Here is a 19,496-nt window from a genome sequence, read left to right as displayed (position 1 = left end):
AGATGAGCCCCAGGCTCCCCCCACGCTGCGTGCTCGGGAACCTAGATCTGTGCAGTTGCACCGGGCGAGTGCGGTGCAGCGAGCGCTCTCCCGCGGGGTCGGCAGGCATTGGCTGCTGGCCAGAGGGGAGAAACGCCCTGCAAGTGCGGAGGTGCCCTCGAGAGCCGCTCAGAGGCAAGACCCTGTCTCCGCGCACTTCACCCGTAGCTGGCTGACTGGTGCCCCCGGCAGCCTGGGGAGAATCCCCCTGGCTAGCGGCGGCAGCGTATTTTGGTTACGGGCCGCTCTTGTATGGCGATAGAACCGCCTTTGGCTACTGGCGGGAATCTGACCGCTGAAGACGGCCAATAACCGTCTGTGCTTGCAGGCCCCTAGAAGGGGGCTTTGTAGGCTGGAGATGATCCAAGGTGCTGGGAAGTCGTGTTCGCCTGGCCAGAGGAGCGGGCAGACGCGTGGGCCTGCCCCTCTGTTCTGAAGTGGTCGATACTCCCCGTGCACTGCACCTGCTGCCCCAGACACGGCCACCTCCTTCGGCACGTGCATTGCAACGTGGCCGCTCCCTGCCCGGAGCCACGGCTGGGGACTTCAGCCAGCTGAGCCTTGGCACTGAGGGTGCCAGGGTGTGAGCCGGGGGTGGCTGCTGCCCTGCTGGTAGGTGCTGGGAGCTGCGCTTTGGATCCTCTCCAGCCGCGAGAGGGTGAGGGCTGCGTGGGACGTGTGACGAGACTCACGGGTCTTTGTTTTTCTGCCTTCTTTCCAGAGTCGTTGGAAGCTGCCAAAGCCAGCAAACTGGTGAGTACTTCAGCTGGAGCGCCTGCCGCCGCTGCCGAGGGCTGGCTTTGGGAGGGGAGGGTTTGCGCGCACTCCTCTGCTGAATCCACTTCCCGAGCGTAGCAGTGCTCCGGCGGCCGCCTCTCCCGGCTGGAGCAGGGCCAGCTCCGGGCAAGGGGAGCCCCCAAACACAGTGGCCTGGGAGGCAGGCCCGAGCTTTTGTCAGTGGGGTTACAGCTCCGTGGGGCCAGCCCTGGGCTCCAGGGATCCCTCCTGGACAGCAGGCAGCCTGTCCCGTCGAACGGTCCCAGTGTCGTACCCCGCGGCGACGCCTCCTGCGCACTGCCTGTGGCCCTTGCCTGTGCCCCGTGGTCCGGAGGGCTCTCTGCCTTCTCAGCCGCCTGCCAGGCTGCAAGACGCCCACCGACGCCAGCGAGGGCAGGTCCCCGGGCGCCTGTTCCCACCCGCGGTGTAGGCTGGGCCCTGCCCGCTGAGACTGCCCTGCTCTCGCCTCCTTGGGAGCTGCCCCTGTGCAATGGGGCATCCTTTGCACTGCCGGCCCGGCGTTGCCAGGAGCGGGCAAGCTGTGCGTGGAGCTTGCTGGCGGGCTCAAAGGCTCAGACACTTAGACTGGGGCTTGCTTTAGGGCGTCCGGTTACCGTTCCGGCTGCCCCCTGCCCCCTGTCTGCGCGTGGCAAGCCTGTGCCCAGCCCCCGCCAGCCTGGCCCCGTGTTGACATCCACGCCTAAGCGAAGGAGCCAGAGCTCTGTCGTCCCCCTCCCTCCCCCCCCCCCCCCGGTCTAAGGTAGTGCCTTTGGTGGGGGCCACTCCAGGGTTTGGTCAGTGGGTAAGGGAGGGGGCTGGGTGCAGAAGGGAGTGTGGGGGTGGGGCAGAGAGGGAGTGTGGGGGAAGCAGGGGGTTGTCCTGGGTGGAGGAGAGGATTGTGGCCTGGAGGGAGTGTAGGCCGAGGTGCAGAGGATTTGGGTGGTGACCGGGTAGCTGGGGGAGGGGTAGCATGGGGTGCCAGAGGCAGCTCCTGGCCAGCAGCCCTGCAGGACCTGAGACAGGCTCCCTGCCTGCCACAGTCCCAGGCTGCTCAGAACGGCTGGCTGCTCCCTGCCCTGGGTGTTGGGGGAGGGGAGGCTTTGCGCACTGCCCCCACCCCTCAGCAATGTTTCTCTGCTCCTATCGACCTGAAACTACCCCAGTGGAGTAGAGAGATTTTGTGGGGGGCAAAGCACCCCCCGCCAGTGCCTGGAGCAGAGAGCCCCAGGGAGCAGCCAGCTGCTTAAAGCAGTGTGGGGCTGCTCTGTGCCTGAGGGTCCCAGTGGGGTGGCTTGCGGGCTGGGTCGGGCCAGGGAGGCATATGTGGCCCCCCGCATGCACGGAGCCGTGGCCCGTTCCTTCCATGCTGTGGGGCCGAGGGCCCGATGGGCACAGGACACGCGTCCCTCCAACGCACGTGAGTTCACCTGAGCATTGGGTCCCCGGCATTGCTGCTGGGCCTGAGGCCTCTCGGCACGCCGGTGCCCCGCGCTGCAAGGGGTGGGGTCCTACAGGCAGGCCGTGTGCGCGCTGCCCCCGCCCTCTGGCCAGTGGCTGCTGTCGGAAGGGCGCTGCACATCTCTTGCGAAGCCGGTTCCCTTCTCCTCGTGCGACGGCCCTTCCCTGGGCCAGGCCAGCCCAGCTGCCACTCGAGGGCTTCACAGCCAGTCTGCAGCAGCCCCAGCCCCTTGTGCTTGCAGCCCCTGGGCGTGTCCGCGAAGCCCGTCCCGTCCGCTGCGCTGCTGCCTTTCCTCCCGGCCCTGGGCTGAGCGCGGTGCGCAGCACGCTCACTGTGCACCACCTGCCCGTCAGTGGAGGGAGCGTCCGGTGAGAACAAGCCAGGCCCGTGCGGAGCAGCGTGGGCGAACGCCACCCCCGCTAGCACGCTGTGGCCCGTGGCTCCCGCTGGCCTGCTAGCCCGTGGGAGTGGCCTCGCCTGGTGGGAGTGTCCACGCAGCAGGCAGGCATGTTGTCAGTGCGGATTCCTTAGGAATCACAGGAGCGGTCTCTGAGCCGTGGCTCTGCTGTGCCACGGCATCTCTGGCAGCGCCAAGACCAGCACGCTGTTCTCCCCGCGAGCACGGCGCCTCCCCTTCTCTGCTCCGCCACCTTCCTTCAGCCCTCCCCCTTTCCTGGCGAGCGTGGGCCGGAGCGCGCAGTGAGGTTCTGGCTCGGGGAGGCAGGGTGGGGCCGGGAGGAAGGGGGTTTCCCGGCGCCCCCGAGGTTCTGGCTCGGGGAGGCAGGGTGGGGCCGGGAGGAAGGGGGTTTCCCGGCGCCCCCGAGGTTCTGGCTCGGGGAGGCAGGGTGGGACCGGGAGGAAGGGGGTTTCCCGGCGCCCCCGAGGTTCTGGCTCGGGGAGGCAGGGTGGGACCGGGAGGAAGGGGGTTTCCCGGCGCCCCCGAGGTTCTGGCTCGGGGAGGCAGGGTGGGGCCGGGAGGAAGGGGGTTTCCCGGCGCCCCCGAGGTTCTGGCTCGGGGAGGCAGGGTGGGGCCGGGAGGAAGGGGGTTTCCCGGCGCCCCCGAGGTTCTGGCTCGGGGAGGCAGGGTGGGACCGGGAGGAAGGGGGTTTCCTGGGCGAAGAGGGGACTCGAGGCCGTTTCACAAAGGGGGTGAAATGTTCCGAGTGGGAAGGGTCCGTTCACGCCGGCTCTCTGCAGGGCAAGGCCACGCCTGGCTCGCCGCCCGCCCGCCCGCCTGCGGCGCTCAGCCCCTGCAGCTCCTCTCCGCAGGGACGGGTTTGCTTCACGCGAGCGCTGTTTCTGCAGCGGGGCTGGCACGCGGCCAGTGAGTGGGGCTAGCTGCTCTGCTTTCGGTTCCGACCCTGCCTTAGTCCACATTCACTCTGCGGAGACAGGCCGGCTCGCTGACCCCGTGTGACTCGGCAGATACCCCTCCTCTCTGCCTGGCTTAACACATCTCGGCGTGGTACTTCCTGCCGAATGCATCTGACAGCCGCTCCCGGCCCGTGGCAGCCTGCTCGTGGCTTGAGGCCAGCCTGAGGCACTGCCCCTCCGAGCGAGGAGCTGCATGGAGCAGCGTTCGGCCACTAGGTGCCACTCGAGGGAGGGAAGGAAGGTGCGGCCATGCCCCACGTGCCCGGGCAGGACAAGCACTTTGGCTTTCCGTCCTGTGGGGACTCCTTTTGCCCCCCTCGAGTTGCAGGGCCAGCCATGCCTGTGAGGCGGCTCCTTGGGCCCCCCAGACAGAGTGCAGGGATAACGGAGCCCTCCCCTTGCTCTGTGAAGAGCTTACAGACAGCTGCTTCCATCCAAGGCTCCTGTGTCTTCTCTCCACTACGCCGGAGCCGGTGTCCCGGGGGGAAGGCAGAGTGAGAAGGGTTAACACCTGCACCCCGCCCCCGGGAGCACGTTAACAGAAGCCAGGACCTCTGGTTCCAGGGGCAGTCGCTGGGAGAGGTGCTCCCGCAGTAAGTGTGGCCTCCAACGCCGGCTTGGGGCTTGCTGTGGAGAGTCCCCAAGGAGCGGGAATGCTGTTTCCCTCCAAACCACTCCATGTGAGCTGTGAGCCAGCGTGGCAGTGGCCGGGTGTTCGCACGCGGGGGTGGCCCAGGTAACCAGGCCTGCCCACGGGCAGCGCAGGCAAAGAGGGCACTTGCCTGTGCCCTTCAATCGCTGCCAGAACACCACTTCAGCTCCTAGGGCTGCCTGGGGGGGAGTGGGGGAATGCCACGTGGGGCGCTCCGGGCGGCTCTCAGGGCTGCCTGGGGGGGAGTGGGGGAATGCCACGTGGGGCGCTCCGGGCGGCTCTCAGGGCTGCCTGGGGGGGAGGGGGGGAATGCCACGTGGGGCGCTCCGGGCGGCTCTCAGGGCTGCCTGGGGGGGAGTGGGGGAATGCCACGTGGGGCGCTCCGGGCGGCTCTCAGGGCTGCCTGGGGGGGAGGGGGGGAATGCCACGTGGGGCGCTCCGGGCGGCTCTCAGGGCTGCCTGGGGGGGAGGGGGGGAATGCCACGTGGGGCGCTCCGGGCGGCTCTCAGGGCTGCCTGGGGGGGGAGGGGGGGAATGCCACGTGGGGCGCTCCGGGCGGCTCTCAGGGCTGCCTGGGGGGGGGGGGGGGAATGCCACGTGGGGCGCTCCGGGCGGCTCTCAGGGCTGCCTGGGGGGGAGGGGGGGAATGCCACGTGGGGCGCTCCGGGCGGCTCTCAGGGCTGCCGGGGGGGGGGGGGAATGCCACGTGGGGCGCTCCGGGCGGCTCTCAGGGCTGCCTGGGGGGGAGGGGGGGAATGCCACGTGGGGCGCTCCGGGCGGCTCTCAGGGCTGCCTGGGGGGGAGGGGGGGAATGCCACGTGGGGCGCTCCGGGCGGCTCTCAGGGCTGCCTGGGGGGGAGGGGGGGAATGCCACGTGGGGCGCTCCGGGCGGCTCTCAGGGCTGCCTGGGGGGGAGGGGGGGAATGCCACGTGGGGCGCTCCGGGCGGCTCTCAGGGCTGCCTGGGGGGGAGGGGGGGAATGCCACGTGGGGCGCTCCGGGCGGCTCTCAGAGCTGCCTGGGGGGGAGTGGGGGAATGCCACGTGGGGCGCTCCGGGCGGCTCTCAGGGCTGCCTGGGGGCTAGTGGGGGAATGCCACGTGGGGCGCTCCGGGCGGCTCTCAGGGCTGCCTGGGGGGGAGGGGGGGAATGCCACGTGGGGCGCTCCGGGCGGCTCTCAGGGCTGCCTGGGGGGGAGGGGGGTGCTGCGTGGCGCGCTCCGGGCGGCTCTCAGGGCTGCCTGGGGGGGAGGGGGGGAATGCCACGTGGGGCGCTCCGGGCAGCTCTCAGGGCTGCCTGGGGGGTAGTGGGGGAATGCCACGTGGGGCGCTCCGGGCGGCTCTCAGGGCTGCCTGGGGGGGAGGGGGGGAATGCCACGTGGGGTGCTCCGGGCGGCTCTCAGGGCTGCCTGGGGGGGAGGGGGGGAATGCCACGTGGGGCGCTCCGGGCGGCTCTCAGGGCTGCCTGGGGGGGAGTGGGGGAATGCCATGTGGGGTGCTCCGGGGGCTCTCAGGGCTGCCTGGGGGGGAGGGGGGTGCTGCGTGGCGTGCTCCGGGCGGCTCTCAGGGCTGCCTGGGGGGGAGGGGGGTGCTGCGTGGCGTGCTCCGGGCGGCTCTCAGGGCTGCCTGGGGGGGAGGGGGGTGCTGCGTGGCGTGCTCCGGGCGGCTCTCAGGGCTGCCTGGGGGGGAGGGGGGTGCTGCGTGGCATGCTCCGGGTGGCTCTCAGGGCTGCCTGGGGGAGGAGGGGTGCTGCGTGGCGCGCTCCGGGTGGCTCTCAGGGCTGCCTGGGGGGGTGGGTGTGCTGCGTGGCGTGCTCCGGGCGGCTCTCAGGGCTGCCTGGGGGGGAGGGGGGTGCTGCGTGGCGTGCTCCGGGCGGCTCTCAGGGCTGCCTGGGGGGGAGGGGGGTGCTGCGTGGCGTGCTCCGGGCGGCTCTCAGGGCTGCCTGGGGGGGAGGGGGGTGCTGCGTGGCGTGCTCCGGGCGGCTCTCAGGGCTGCCTGGGGGGGAGGGGGGTGCTGCGTGGCGTGCTCCGGGCGGCTCTCAGGGCTGCCTGGGGGGGAGGGGGGTGCTGCGTGGCGTGCTCCGGGCGGCTCTCAGGGCTGCCTGGGGGGAAGGGGGGTGCTGCGTGGCGTGCTCCGGGCGGCTCTCAGGGCTGCCTGGGGGGGAGGGGGGGAATGCCACGTGGCACGCTCCGGGGGCTCTCAGGGCTGCCTGGGGGGGAGGGGGGGAATGCCGCGTGGGGCGCTCCGGGCGGCTCTCAGGGCTGCCTGGGGGGGAGGGGGGGAATGCCACGTGGCACGCTCCGGGGGCTCTCAGGGCTGCCTGGGGGGGAGGGGGGTGCAGCACGGCGTGCTCCGGGCGGCTCTCAGGGCTGCCGGGGGGGGGGGGTGCAGCACAGTGCACTCTAGGCAGCACTGGAGGGTGGGGCATTGCAGTCCAGGTGGTGCTGAGGCCCCTTCCACCTGAGGGCGCCCCCTTTCCAGGAGCATGGAACCGGCTCCCCACTTGCCAGGGGCCGGGTGCGGCTGCCAGCTGCCCGGCAGCAAGCACAGGGAAGGAGATGGCTCCCATGTGTCTGTGCGGGGGGCGGGTTTCCTGGGAGTGTTCTCCCCACGGCTCTCAGCTCATCCAGGGCTAAATGCTGCTAATCCGGGACTGCGTCAGGGTAATCCAGCCACTTAGACATGGGGGAGGGGCAGGGGGCAGGGGAGCTCAGGACAGAGGGTGGGGAGTGCAGGAATCTGGCGGGGGGAGAGCGTAGGGCAGGGGGTGGAAGGCTCAGGGCAGGCGATGGGGTAGTGCAGTCTGGGGAGGGATGTAGGCGGGGGGTCAGGGTAGGAGTGAGGGCACGGAGGGGGCTTCGCGGGATTGCTCATGTGTGCGCGCAGCGAGCAGGCATCGTTGGAAGTTTGTCCCTCAGCAGTACCCGTAGGGCCGGCGGGGAGCCCCCTGGAGTGGCGCTGGTATAATGGTGCATATATACCCCTGCTGGCCCCGCCCCACTCGGTCCAGCTCCTACTTGGGTTGCTTTCCTTGCTCTCCATTGTTATCAGCGTCTTCTGTTACGCGCCTGCAATTTAGTTAAAGGTTTCTTTGTTAGCACTTCCATGGCAGGGCATGCCTGGCCTGCAAGGCTTTAAGCCCTGTAGGAAGTGCACTGAGCCTATGCCCTGCGGTGACCCGCACTCCGTGTTTGCAGTGCCTGGGGGAGTCACATCACAGCCCTGGGGAAGATCTGCAAAGCCTTTAAGCCCAGGACTAAGCGGGAACGGGAATCGCAGCTTAAGGCTATCCTGGTGGAGGCAGCGCTCCGGCCGGCACCGGCATCGGCGCCGGGACCCAGTAGTGCACCAGCCTCGGTGCGGGACAGCTCTGTGCACCGGGCCTCCCCAGCGCCGCGTGGAGCTAGACGTTGCTCCTAGTCGCCGGCTCTGTTCAGGAAGAAGTGGCCCGACGGGTCGGTCCCCCTCCATGCACTCTCCAGTGGGGCATGTGGTGCCGGCCAGTCCTCAGCCCGGGCCTCCCAGGTCAGGCGATTACCCTTCTCGCTGGGAGGATGTCAGCCCCCCGGAGGACTTCCCAGACCCTTCCGCCCCGGAGGCGCTGGAGGCTGCTACAGGTCTCATTGACTCGTCACCCTCCCCTCCGCCAGTTCCGGCATCCTTCAGATGGCACGGGGACACCCGGCAGCACTCTCCCTTGAGGGCGATCCGGGAGACGGCCCCCGACCTGCGAAGCCACGTACTGCCCACAGCACCGCAGACACTCAAGTGGCAATAACGCCGGCACCGGGCCCAGTGCCAACAATAACACCAACTCCGGCACCGGAGGCGGTGCTGTTACTCCACCCGGCCCCCCTCCTGGGCCCCGGCACCTACTCCAATTGGGGGCCTCACCTCACCCATGCCACCTCCTCCACCCCGACACCGTGGTAAACCAGAGGCCATGGCCCGGCACTCCACAGAGCAAACAACTTCGGCACCGCCATGGTCAGCCTCAGAATACTCATCTGACTCTGATGTGGAATCGGCATGGTCGTCAAGGGGCTCCTGGTCCCGTTTGCGGCACCAGTCCCGGCGCTGATCCTCGTCACAGCGGTACCAACAGCAGTGGGCCCAGCTGCTGCAACAGACGTGGCCTCCCCAGCCGTCTGGGCAATGGCCTTTTTGGACGCCCTGGGCTTATCAGAGCCAGGGTGCCGACCCTCCCAGACCAGCCTCAGTCACCTCAGGGCCACGAGTTCCATCGTCGGCGACCCCCTTAACCCAGTTCCCCACCTGGACTCGCTCACTGCCTCCAGGACAGTTGTCCCCAGGCCTGGAGCGGAGGGGGGAGACAGCTCCAGTGAGCCCTGCTCCTCCTCCTCCCCATTCCTTATCCACCTCAGATGGCGCGGGCCAAACGGATGCCCAGGCGAGTGGCCTGGCGAAGGGGTCATCGTCCTCATCCCTGGACAAGACATTGGCCAATTCCGCGCCTTCTGTGCTCTCCGCGGACGCCAGGGCTCATCAAGACCTGCTCTGCCGTCTGGCCCAGAGCCTGGGCATCCAGGCAGATAAGATCCCGGAGGACTCGGACCCAACCGTGGACATTCTGCGCGCCGACACCCCCTCTAGAGTGGCGTTACCACTTAACAAAATGGTCGCCAGGATTTCGGCGACCGTGTGGCAAACACCAGCGTCCATCCCGCCAACAGACAAGCGTGCAGAGCGCAGGTACTTGGTCCCGCAAGAGGGGAACGAGCACCTCTTTTCCCACCCTCCCCCGGTTCTCTTGTCGTCCAGGCAGTCAACCAGAGGGAGAGGCAGGGACAACCTGCAGCCACCCCGAAGAACAGGGAGGCCAAAAAGTCCGACTTACTGGGTAGGAAGGCCTATGCTTCCGGGGGCATCCAGTACCGGATTGCGAGCCAGCAGGTCCTCCTCTCTAGATACGCCTATAATACCCGGGTGTCGATGGGCAAATTTGCCGATATGCTCCCCGGGGACTCCCGAGCAGAGTACAAGGCGCGCCAAGAAGAGGGAGGAGCCATTTCTCGAACGGCACTACAGGCAGGGCTCGATGTGGCTGATGCGGCGTCCTACGCTGCAGTTCGTGGCTCCAAGGGTCGGGTGCCGCCGGAGGTCCAGAACACCCTGCAGGACCTCCCCTTCAAGGGCAACTCACTCTTTTCAGAGCAAACTGCCCAACAGCTCCATGGTCTGAAGGACACAAGGGCCTGCATACACCTGCCAGCCAGAGGCGTTCGTATACCAACAGGAACGCCCCAAGAATGCCCCCGCAGAACCCCCGCCCTGCCTTCTCCCGCTGCAGGGGTAACAGACGCTATTCCCGTCTCGCCCGGGACTCGAACCAGGGGCCTAACAACAAGCCCCCTGGCCCCTGACGGGGGTTTGATGGGACCCTTGAGGGCTCCTTACCAGTCTCCCCATTGCCCTTCCAAGACTGTTTATCTTGCTTCCTCCAGGCCTGGCGGTTGATTACGTCGGAGCACTGGGTCCCGGAGATAGTGGGTACGGGATACGTTATTCCTTTCCATTCGACCCCGCCTTCCCACTCCCCTACCCCGTCCCTTTTCAGGGACCCCTCTCACGAACCTCTGCTATGGGAAGAGGTGAACCATCTCCTCTCACTAGGGCTGGTGGAACGTGTTCCCTCCGAGTTCGGGAACAGGGGCTTTTACTTCCGTTACTTCCTGGTTCCAAAAGCGAAAGGGGGCTTCCGCCCCATCTTGGACCTCAGAGCCCTAAACCTCTTCATTGTCAAAACAAGATTAAAAATGGTCACTCTGGCGTCCATCATCCCCTCCCTAGCTCCCGGAGACTGGTACGCTGCCCTCGCTTTAAAAGACGCCTATTTCCATGTTTCGATCGCCCCCTTCCACTGAAAGTTCCTCTGATTTGTCGTGGGCCAGGACCACTACCAATTCACGACTGTCCCCTTTGGTGTCTCCACGGCCCCCCGAGTCTTCACCAAATGCATGGCGGTGGTGCTGCCGAACTCAGGAAGCGGGGAGTCCAAGTGTTCCCGTATCTGGACGATTGGCTCCTAAGAGGGGGGTCAGAAACCCGAGTGAAAGACCATATCACAGTCTGCAGACTTTCAGGAACTTTGCCTTCTTCTAAACCTGGACAAATCCACTTTGACTCGCACCCAGTCAATAGAGTTCGTGGGTGCTACCCTGGACTCACGCTCCCAGAGAGCCTTCCTGCCCAGTTCCAGGTTCCTCACGCTGCAGTCGGTGGTCCGGTCACTCCAGTGTTTCCCGATGACTATCGCCCGGGCTTGCATGTGCTTGCTGGGCCTCATGGCCGCCTGCACGTATGGAGTGCAACACGCCAGGCTGCGCATGTGCCCGTTACAGATGTGGTTGGCACAGGTTCACTACCTGACCATTCATTCATGGGACAGTGATATCCGTCCCCGCGCTGGTCCTCCTTGCTCTGGGGTGGTGGACCCGCCAAGTGGAGGTCTGTGCAGGGGTTCCGTTCTCCCGACCGGTCCCGTCCATCCGACTGGTCACAGATGCATCGGATGCAGGCTGGGGAGCACACCTGGGAGAGTGCACACCCAGGGTACGTGGTCTCCCCAGAAACTTCCCTGCATATCAGTGTCGGGAACTCAGGGCGGTCCGTTTGGCCTTGCGGTTTTCCTTCCCCGTTTAAGGGGCAAGTCTGTGCTCATCTGTGGGACAACACGCCAGCGGTGGCATAGGTAAAGAGGCAGGGCGGAGCCCGCTCACCCCGGCTGTGCTTGGAAGCAGTCCGCCTGTGGAGCTCTGCATCGGGGCAGACATCCACCCGAGGGCCTCGTCTCTCCCAGGCTCCCAGAACGGCCTAGTGGACACGCTGAGCAGGTCGTTTGCAAGCCGCAAGCGGTCGCTGCATTGGGACGTTGCCCAGTCCATTTCCTGAGTTGGGGGGTTTCCCCACCTGGACCTGTTTGCCACGGGGCGGAATGCAAAATGCCCCCGCTACTGGGACGGGGGCGGGGCTCTCTGGGGGACGCTGTCCTCCTCCACTGGCCACAGGCTCTGCTGTGCGCCTTCCTGCCCCTTCCGTTCCTGCACAGGGTCCTGCTGTAAGTGCGGGAGCTCAGGCGTCGCTGATCCGAATCGCCCCAGCGTGGCCCAGGCAGCCCCTTGTCGATCTCTCCTGCGAGCTGATATCGCAGGACTCGGGCAGGCTTCACCACCCAGACCTGCAGTCCCTCCACCTGACGGCATGGAAGCTCCGTGGCTAATGGCAGCGGAGCTCCAGTGCTCCCAGGAGGTCTTACTGGGTAGCCACGTGCCTGGCGAAGTGGAAGTGGTTCTCTTGTTGGGCGTCCCACAAAGGGGTGCACCCAAGGTGGGGGCCAGTCCCTCTGGTCCTTGATTACCTGCTGGAACTCAGACTCCACCTTTCCTCCTCCTCCGTTTCGGCCTTCCACCCAGGGGAGGGGAAACGCTGTTCACCAGCCCAGTGGTCAGTAGGTTCCTGACAGGCATGGGCAGACCCTACCCGCATGTCCATGAACCTGTCCCCCAGTGTGATCTGAACCTGGTCCTGTCCAAACTCATGGGGGCCCTGTTGGAGCCGCCAGCCACCTGCTCTCTCCTCCACCTGTCCTACAAGGTATCCCTCTTAGCGGCCCTCCCCTCCGCGGGACGGGCGTCTGAGTGCCGGGCGCTGACATCAGATCCCCCTTGCACGGTATTCTTTAAAGACGAAGTTCGTCTCCGACCCCACCCAGCCTTCCTGCCGAAGGTTCCATACCGCTCAGGGCATCTTCCTGCCGGTTTTCTACCCAACGCCCCATGCGTCTGGGAAAGAACAGGCTTTCCACACTGGATGTACGTAGGGCATTAGCCTTTTCTTTGGCCAGGACCACACCATTCCGAAAATCACCTCCACTTCTCGTAGCCATTGGAACGCATGAGAGGCCAGCCCGTATCCGCACAACGGGGCGCCTCGTGGATAGCCGCCTGCATCCGGGAATGCTGCTCCCTGGCGGGCACACTCCACGAGGGCGGTGGCGGCATCTACCGCTTTCGCAGCGCAGGTTCCCATCCTGGACACCCGTGGGGCGGCCACGTGCTCCTCAGTCCATGTGTTTGCTAACCACTACGCCCTGCACCCCCAGGCCAGGGGTAGGGTGGTCCTTAACTCCTGTGTAGTCTCCTCGGCCGGCCCGCCGCCTGCTTAGGTTCTGCTGGGGAGTCACTGTGTTGGAATGCACGTGAGCAGTCACTGAGAACGGTCACTGACCTCTTCGAGATGTGGTGCTCATGTCCGTTCCAAATCCCCTCCCACCGCCCTCATCCGGGAATACGCCGGTAAGCAGGCACTGAGTGGGGAGGGGCTACGCACCCTGGCACCAGCGCCACTCCAGGGGCTCCCTGCTGGCCCTACGGGTACTGCTGAGGGACAAACTTCTGACGGCACCTGCACGCTGGACGCTGCACGCACACACCTCTGTTGGAATGCACATGAGCCGTCCCTCGAAGAATCACCGTTACGAGGTAAGTAACGGTTCTGTACCAGGGCTGCCCATGCTAGCAAGGGTGGTGCTGCTCTGGTGGTGGCTGTGATACCCGGCCAGTGGCTTGTCCTGGGGGACCAGGAGGGGCTGAACCCGGCTTCCAGCACCCCCCTGCAGCTGCCCCGAGGGGGGTTGCGGGGAGTGTCTCTGTGTCCCCGGTCCGCAGGTGACACACTGGGAAGTTCCGTCCCAGTGGGCACTTGGCAGCATCGCTCGCCTCTTTCGCGTGCCTTACAGAAACAAGTCCATTTCCTGGCCCCGCAGTCCTGGGACCCCTCCTCTGCCCGGCGTGGGCGGCAGCCTCGATACTGCCCGTGGGGAAACCAGTGATCCGAGTCCCGCTCCCCTCCCCCTGGGTGTAATGGGGGTGGGTGGGTTACCGCCTGGCCGCACCTAAGCCTCTGTGCTGGGCAGAGGCCCAAAGGAGTAGCAGGGGTAGTGCTGGGCTTTCCCACCCCGCAGGCCTGAGTAGATGGCTGCACCGGGCAAGTTAGAATATGAACACGATTGCCAGGCTGATCTCAGGCTTCTGGGGCACACGCAGAGACTGTGAACCCTGGAAACCAAACGATACCCAGCTTTAGAGCTTGCTGCCCTTCACAGGGGAGGGTGGGACCCACAGCATTAGGGTTTGTTTTTTACAGGTGGGGAAACTGAGGCACGAAAGGGCAGTGACTTGCCCAGGGTACCTGCGGCTGGGAATAGAGCCCAGGTCTGAGTCCAGTCCAGCCCTTTCTCCACTAGGCTCCACTACCTCCCAGTTAACTAGCCAGTCAAGAGCAGCCCTAGGCCTTTCAGAATGCTCTTTGCTGGCACCCCAGGAGCAAAAGCCGGCTTGCAGCCGCTCTGAGAGAACCCCAAAGCCTCGAGGCAGTTACCTGCTCCGTGCCGGCAGGACGTGGCACGGTTGCCGATTGTGCATAGTGTTGAGTGTGGCTGCCGCGGAGCAGCGGGGGAAGCTCTGGGCCCTCGGATCGGCCCCCTCCAGCCGGGCGGAGGGGTGACGTCTGTTGTCCTGCGGCGCAGACGCTAACTTCTAACCTTTGTCCCCTCCTCATGCAGCGCGGAGCGAAGCCGAAAAAGGTGGTGCATTTTGTTTGCAATTAATCAGTGCTTGGCAGAGCCTCCTGGCTGCATGAAACGCCCCAGTACATCTCGGCTCATTGTCACTCATTGCTGCTGTGTCCTCCATTGTATGGTCGCATGCTCGCTCATTGCATGTCCTCCCCCCGCCAGCGCCTCGGCTGCCCCAGCTTGCTTACCAGACCAGACAACTGCTCCGGGGCGGGTGTCCTGCGCCACTCTGCAGCCTTGGAGGCTCTCTGCTGGCTCTTTGCCGCATCAGGGCCACGCCCGCTGTCGCGCTGGGTGTGAGTTAACGATCTGCACTTCGTATTCCTGGGGCACGGATTGAAATTCTCCATCGCTTGAGAACCCGCAGGCCCAACACGAGGATTCTTCATCCCCTCACTAGACGCGTGCCCCTTGGCTTGCACGTTCTGCCTCGTGTCCGCCCAGCTCTGGTAATGGAAATCTCCCGTGCGTGTGAATTTCTAACGCGCCGCCAAGGTGCCCGAAGCTGTACACGATAGGCGCAGGCAGGCTGGCTTCCCCGTAGCATTCCCTGTCTCCAGGGCGGGATGAGAAGGCCGCCATTGCGTGGGTGGCTGGGGGGCGTTGTCGTAGGGCGGGGTGGCTGCGCATCGACGTGTAACAGTTGTGAAGGGAAGTGGGCTGGCCCGGGAATAGTGTGTGCCAGGTATCAGAAACAGACAAACGGAATCCATGTGTCAAAAGGGCAGAGAGTCCGTTTGGAAGCAGGTAGCGCCGGCTGCTCCCCCCTTTGCCAGACGAATAGTGTAACGAGGCTGTTCTTCTCGAGGACTCTCCTCTCGAGCCACCTCCCCGCCCCCGCCAGCAGCATGGGCGCGAAGGCCAGACAGTCCCTGCATCTGCGCGGGTGCTTCAGAAGGAAGTGGCTGGCTTGCTTTCGCACCGCTTAGCAGGTTGGGCTAGGGTGTTGGAGCATTGGCAAGGGAAGCCTTTAGATCTCCCGCCGCCCAGACACCACGGCGATGGGCCCCAGAAATGCCAGCGAGAGTAAGAGCGGTAGTGCGACAGTTCCTGCGGGCGAGCCCTCGCCGGCTGCCAGTGCCTGGCCCGTCCAGTGGAAATGTTTTGGCTCCGGTGGGCGGTGTTCCCCAGACTGTGCCCCTGGGAGTTCGGCGTTCTGGGGATCCCGAGAGAGGCTGGGACCCGCCTGCGTCCAGTCTGCAATCTCCGGGTGTCTGAGCGCACTGCCCTGCCGGCTCCCTGCAGGCTGCTGCCCCGGCTCCATGGCAGGACCCGTGCCGGTGGGCACTGCTTTCTTTCCAGGTCTCTGTACTTGGCTGTGAAGATTGCAGCTGGATTGTGCTGGTGGCGGGTGGGGGGTTTAATCGTCTGTCAGACGGGACCCAGCACTTTCCTCGCTGATGGCGTGGGACTGACCTGGGCTGGGCACAATCAGAAAGCTTGTCAGCCTTGCGCTTGTGGCCCTGGGGGCCGTTCCAGGACTCCCGGTTCCCTGGGTAAAAACAGGGCCTAAGGAGAAGCGACGCTATTTGTAGGCAAACCGCCTCAGTGAGATGGGCAGCTCTCGGCAGAGCGTGGTGTGTGCTGGCCTTCGATCGGCTTAGAGCTGTTTCCTCCTGCTCCTTGGGACGGCAGCTGGCCCCCACTCGGAGATTGCACTTGGGCCAGTGTGAGGGGGCAAACCAGCCAGCTTCTCCCGCTCTGTACCTGCCACCTGGATCCAGGCGCTCAGCAGGGCGGGCAGGTGCTGCCTCTCCATGACCAGTCGCTCCCTCTGGCCTACGGGGAGTCAGCTGGCCCCTCACAGGGCTCCAGGTGCTCGAGGACCAGGACAGCTGCGGTTCCCCAGGGCATCTCGAACTTGTGCTGCACCTTCAGGCTGGGTTCCCTTCGGGCTGCTGACTTGGTGTGGGGCAGCCAGCTCCCGCTGGCCCCCAAGGTCCCCACGGCTCGTGCCATCCGGCATCCGTCCCGCCAGCCGCTGACTTGGCCCTTGCTGCGTGTGCACAGCGGCCAGCTGGCGTGAGCCTGGCCCTGGGCGCCAGGGGGAGCGAGAGAGCTGGGGGAGGCCGGCAGAGCGGCCGTTCTCTCCCGGTTTGGCACGGCGTGCTGTGCACAGACCGAGGGGCTGGCTTGGAGCTACATGGTGCATTGAGCTGACGGTCAGCCGGTGTGCTGCAGGGTGTAACTGAGGCAGCCCGAGCAGCGGGCTCCGAGCTGGAGAGAGGCAGCAGGTGTGCAGGGCAATGGGCTGTCTGAAGCTGAGCCCAAGCGTTCCTGGTCCAGTGGCCACCTGCGGCCCTTGGCGGGAGCATGGCTGCCTCGTGCTCCGTCCGCTTCACACGCCGGCTTTGGTTCCGCGCACGCGGCTGGGAGGAGTCTCCGGGTGTGTCTGCCCGTAGCAGCAGGCGTCACTTTGTTCCTGCTTGGAGCCTCGCTCGGCCGTCCTCTGCGGGCGGAACCTGCCGCAGCCGCATCCCGTGGCCTGGAGGAGCAGCCCCAGCGGGCACAGCCAGCGGCACGACAGTCAGGGCTCGGGTCTCTGTGTTCTCAGCCCAAGCACAGAAACCTTTAGCATGTCCCAGGCCTGCCCAGCTGCTGCCGCTTCGTCCATCTCCCCACGGCCTGGCCCCTCCGTTTCCCCCTTGGGCGGCCGTGGGCAGGAGTGCTCCGCCCTTGTGCGGGGCTGGCTGCAGGTCGGCTTCTGGATGGTGCGAGTTTGGTTTGGCACCCGCCGGGCTTCGAAATGAAGGCCGAATGCCATGCTCCATCTGAAGCGCCCACGGCCGTTTTCCTGAGCCTTTCCTCCCTTGCCCTGGACCGGCGAGGTCTGCGTGTAGGCTGGCTGAGGGCAGCCTTGCCAGGGCGGGCGGGACTGGCCGCTTAGCACCTAAGGAAGGCGCGCTGGCACCCTGCAGCGACTTGGCAGCGGGAGGGTGACTCCATATTCCACGGGGAGAGGACTGCTGGCCCAAGAGGAGCAGTGGGTGTTGGGACAAGCCGGCTGTTGCGAGTGTGTAACGGTGTTGTCCTAGCACTGTCCCGGCACCGACTCCTTCCTTCGACTCCGAGAGAGCCTGGCTCCTCCAGGCGGGTCTGTGTGTGGCCTTAGGCGTCCCCTCTCGCTTCTGTGACCGTAACATCTGGGACCCTGTGTGTGACGGGCCAGGTCTGGGCACTGCTGAGGGCGTCTGCTCAGGGCGAATTGCTCAAAACCAGGGCTCCTTACAGCCCCGGACTGGAGACCTTCCCAAACAGGCCACACGTCAGTCCCACAGAGCGCTTCAGCTGCCTGTCTGGCCAGCCAGAAGCCTCATGAGCAAAACCCCTTGGACACTCCAGCTACGTCCACGCCCCAGATGGCCCCAGGCCTGCCCACAAGTGAGGGGTTTTAAAACCCAATCTCACTTTCCCCAAACAAGTTCTGCCCAGTTCCAAGAAACCAGCCACAGATCCCTGGTCAATTTACCCTCTGGATCTTACCCACAAATCTCGCTGAGCCAATCCTTTAGCATCGAACATCTAAAGGTTTATTATCACAAGAATGAAAAGCCTGAGAGTGAGGTTGTTAAAGTATCGTACATTACATGCATCGAATCTCCCAGTTCTCGGTGCAGGCTCTAGCAGAGATGTTACAGCTGCTGGCTTTTAAAAGTCCTTGGTGCACATCCTGTGTCAGGATGGGGCCACAGTTCTTTCTGGCTCGTCAATCCCTGCAACCCTGCATCTGGGATGAAGAGCTGAGCTAAGCACCAAGATGGAGTCGGCCACGTGGCCTATTTCTATCCCCTCCTGGCTTCCTCCAAGCGGGAGAGAGTCACGTGGCCAGGGGTGTCTTTGGCCTCCAGAGGTCCATTGTTCCCTGGAGCTTTGCTCATTAGCACGTCCATGGGCAAACATTCCCAGCCCATTGCTCTGCCTCAGAGAATCTTTCAGTATCAACACAGAGTCCATGTTTATAACTCCACACACAGACATCACACAGGTATCTGAAGAGCAGGTACAGAATCCGTAGACAATAAGCTTTTGTTTGACACCTCCATGGCCCCCTTTGTACAAACTTTTGGGGCAAACACCCCCCCCATGGGTGCAGCAGTAACGTGACAGTTCCCCCTTGTGTCCAGACCCCCTCCCCCAATCCCGTCACTTCCCTCCCCCTCCCCAAGACCTGGCACCCCCAGCTTTTACCGACACCCTCCCTTGTTCATGCTCCCTCCACCTTGCCAGACCCCCTGCTCCCAGCCTGCTTCTGCACCTTGCCTCCCTCCCAGATCCGGCACCCCATCCTTATCCTACTTGCTGGCAGCCCTGTCTCCCGCACCCTACCCCTCCTTTTTGTTCCTCCCCCAGAGTCTAAGGGGGTCCATAAAATCCACTAACTCCAGAACCCCAGAAAAGTCAGTCTGGTCTATGGGCAGCCCTGAACCTCTGGCCCCACTCCCTTCCCCTCGCCCCGTGAGGCTGGGCCACAGAGGAGGGCGGCGTCTCAGTTGGGACCACATGAGTGAGCGTTGGGGGGCTTTGGAGGAGTTTTTGGGCTTCTCACTTGTGTGGCGCCAACTGGTTTATTTGTGCGCTGGTGACCCCGACCCAAAAAGGGTTCCCTGCCCCCGCCATGCCATAACGAAAACATCGAAACCTCGTGTGTGTGTGGGGGGGGGGGCATAATATTTTATTTTATTTAAAATGAAGTTTATTAAACTAACATGAGTTAAAACATTTAATCTGTTTCATAATTTAAATTAAACGGTTCTCGCTGGCTGCAGCTGGTTCCAAAAACAAGGGCACTGTACCCAGCAGCACAGTTCTCAACCCCGCCCCTTCCGCCCGAGGCCCCGCCTCTTCCGGGTCGGCCTGCGGCCACTTCCAAAATTTGCAGTGACCCCCGCCCGGGGGGCTAGACCATCCCTGGCAGGTGTCTGTCCAACCTGCTCTTCAGTATCTCCAGGGATGGAGATTCCACAACCCCCGCTCCCCCCGGCAACTTATGCCACTGTCCCACCCCCCTACTGTCCAACCCAAACCTCCCCTGCTGCAGTTTAAGCCCCTTGCTCCTTGCCCTGTCTTTAGAGGCCAAAGGGAACAAGTTTTCTCCCTCCTCGTGACACCCTTTTAGTACTTGCTAGCTGCTCTCATGTCCTCTCTGTCGTCTCCTTTCCAAGCTAAACCAGCCCGGTTCCTTCAGCCTCCCTCTGAGCTCCTGTTCTCTAGGCCCTTCTGTGACGGACCGGGCCGTGTCTGGGCACAGCTTAGGGCGTCCGCTCAGGGCGAATTGCTCAAATCCGGGGCTCTTTACAGTCCCCCTGACTGGCGACCTCTCCAAACAGGCCACAAACCAGTCCCACAGAGCGCTTCAGCAGCCTGCCTGAAGCCTCCCGAGCAAAACCCCTCCGACACCCCAGCAATATCCGTGCCCCAGATGGCCCCGGGCCTATACACAGGTGGGGGGTCCTAGCACCCAATCCCACCTACCCCGAACAAGTCCTGTCCGGTTCCAAGAAACCAGCCACAGATCCCTGGTCAATTTACCCTCTGGATCTTACCCACAAATCACGCTGGGCCAATCCTTTAGAATCTAAAACTAAAGGTTTATTAACACAAGA

At 64.6% G+C, this 19,496-nt stretch overlaps 1 protein-coding gene across 1 annotated transcript in view; it reads left to right on the top strand.

The window, feature by feature from the left end:
• DCTN1 (dynactin subunit 1) overlaps positions 1–19,496 on the top strand; it is a 129,909-nt gene that overhangs the window by 50,548 nt on the left and 59,865 nt on the right. Inside the window, 1 exon segment of the mRNA XM_075916079.1 lies at positions 761–792. Within this exon segment, the coding sequence (XP_075772194.1) occupies positions 761–792 (32 nt within the window).

This window comes from Pelodiscus sinensis, unplaced genomic scaffold, assembly GCF_049634645.1.
Source record: "Pelodiscus sinensis isolate JC-2024 unplaced genomic scaffold, ASM4963464v1 ctg76, whole genome shotgun sequence".
NCBI classification, from domain to species: domain Eukaryota; kingdom Metazoa; phylum Chordata; order Testudines; family Trionychidae; genus Pelodiscus; species Pelodiscus sinensis.
The sequence above is the reverse complement of the archived record's forward strand: the minus strand, read 5'-3'. Positions and strand labels throughout refer to the sequence as shown.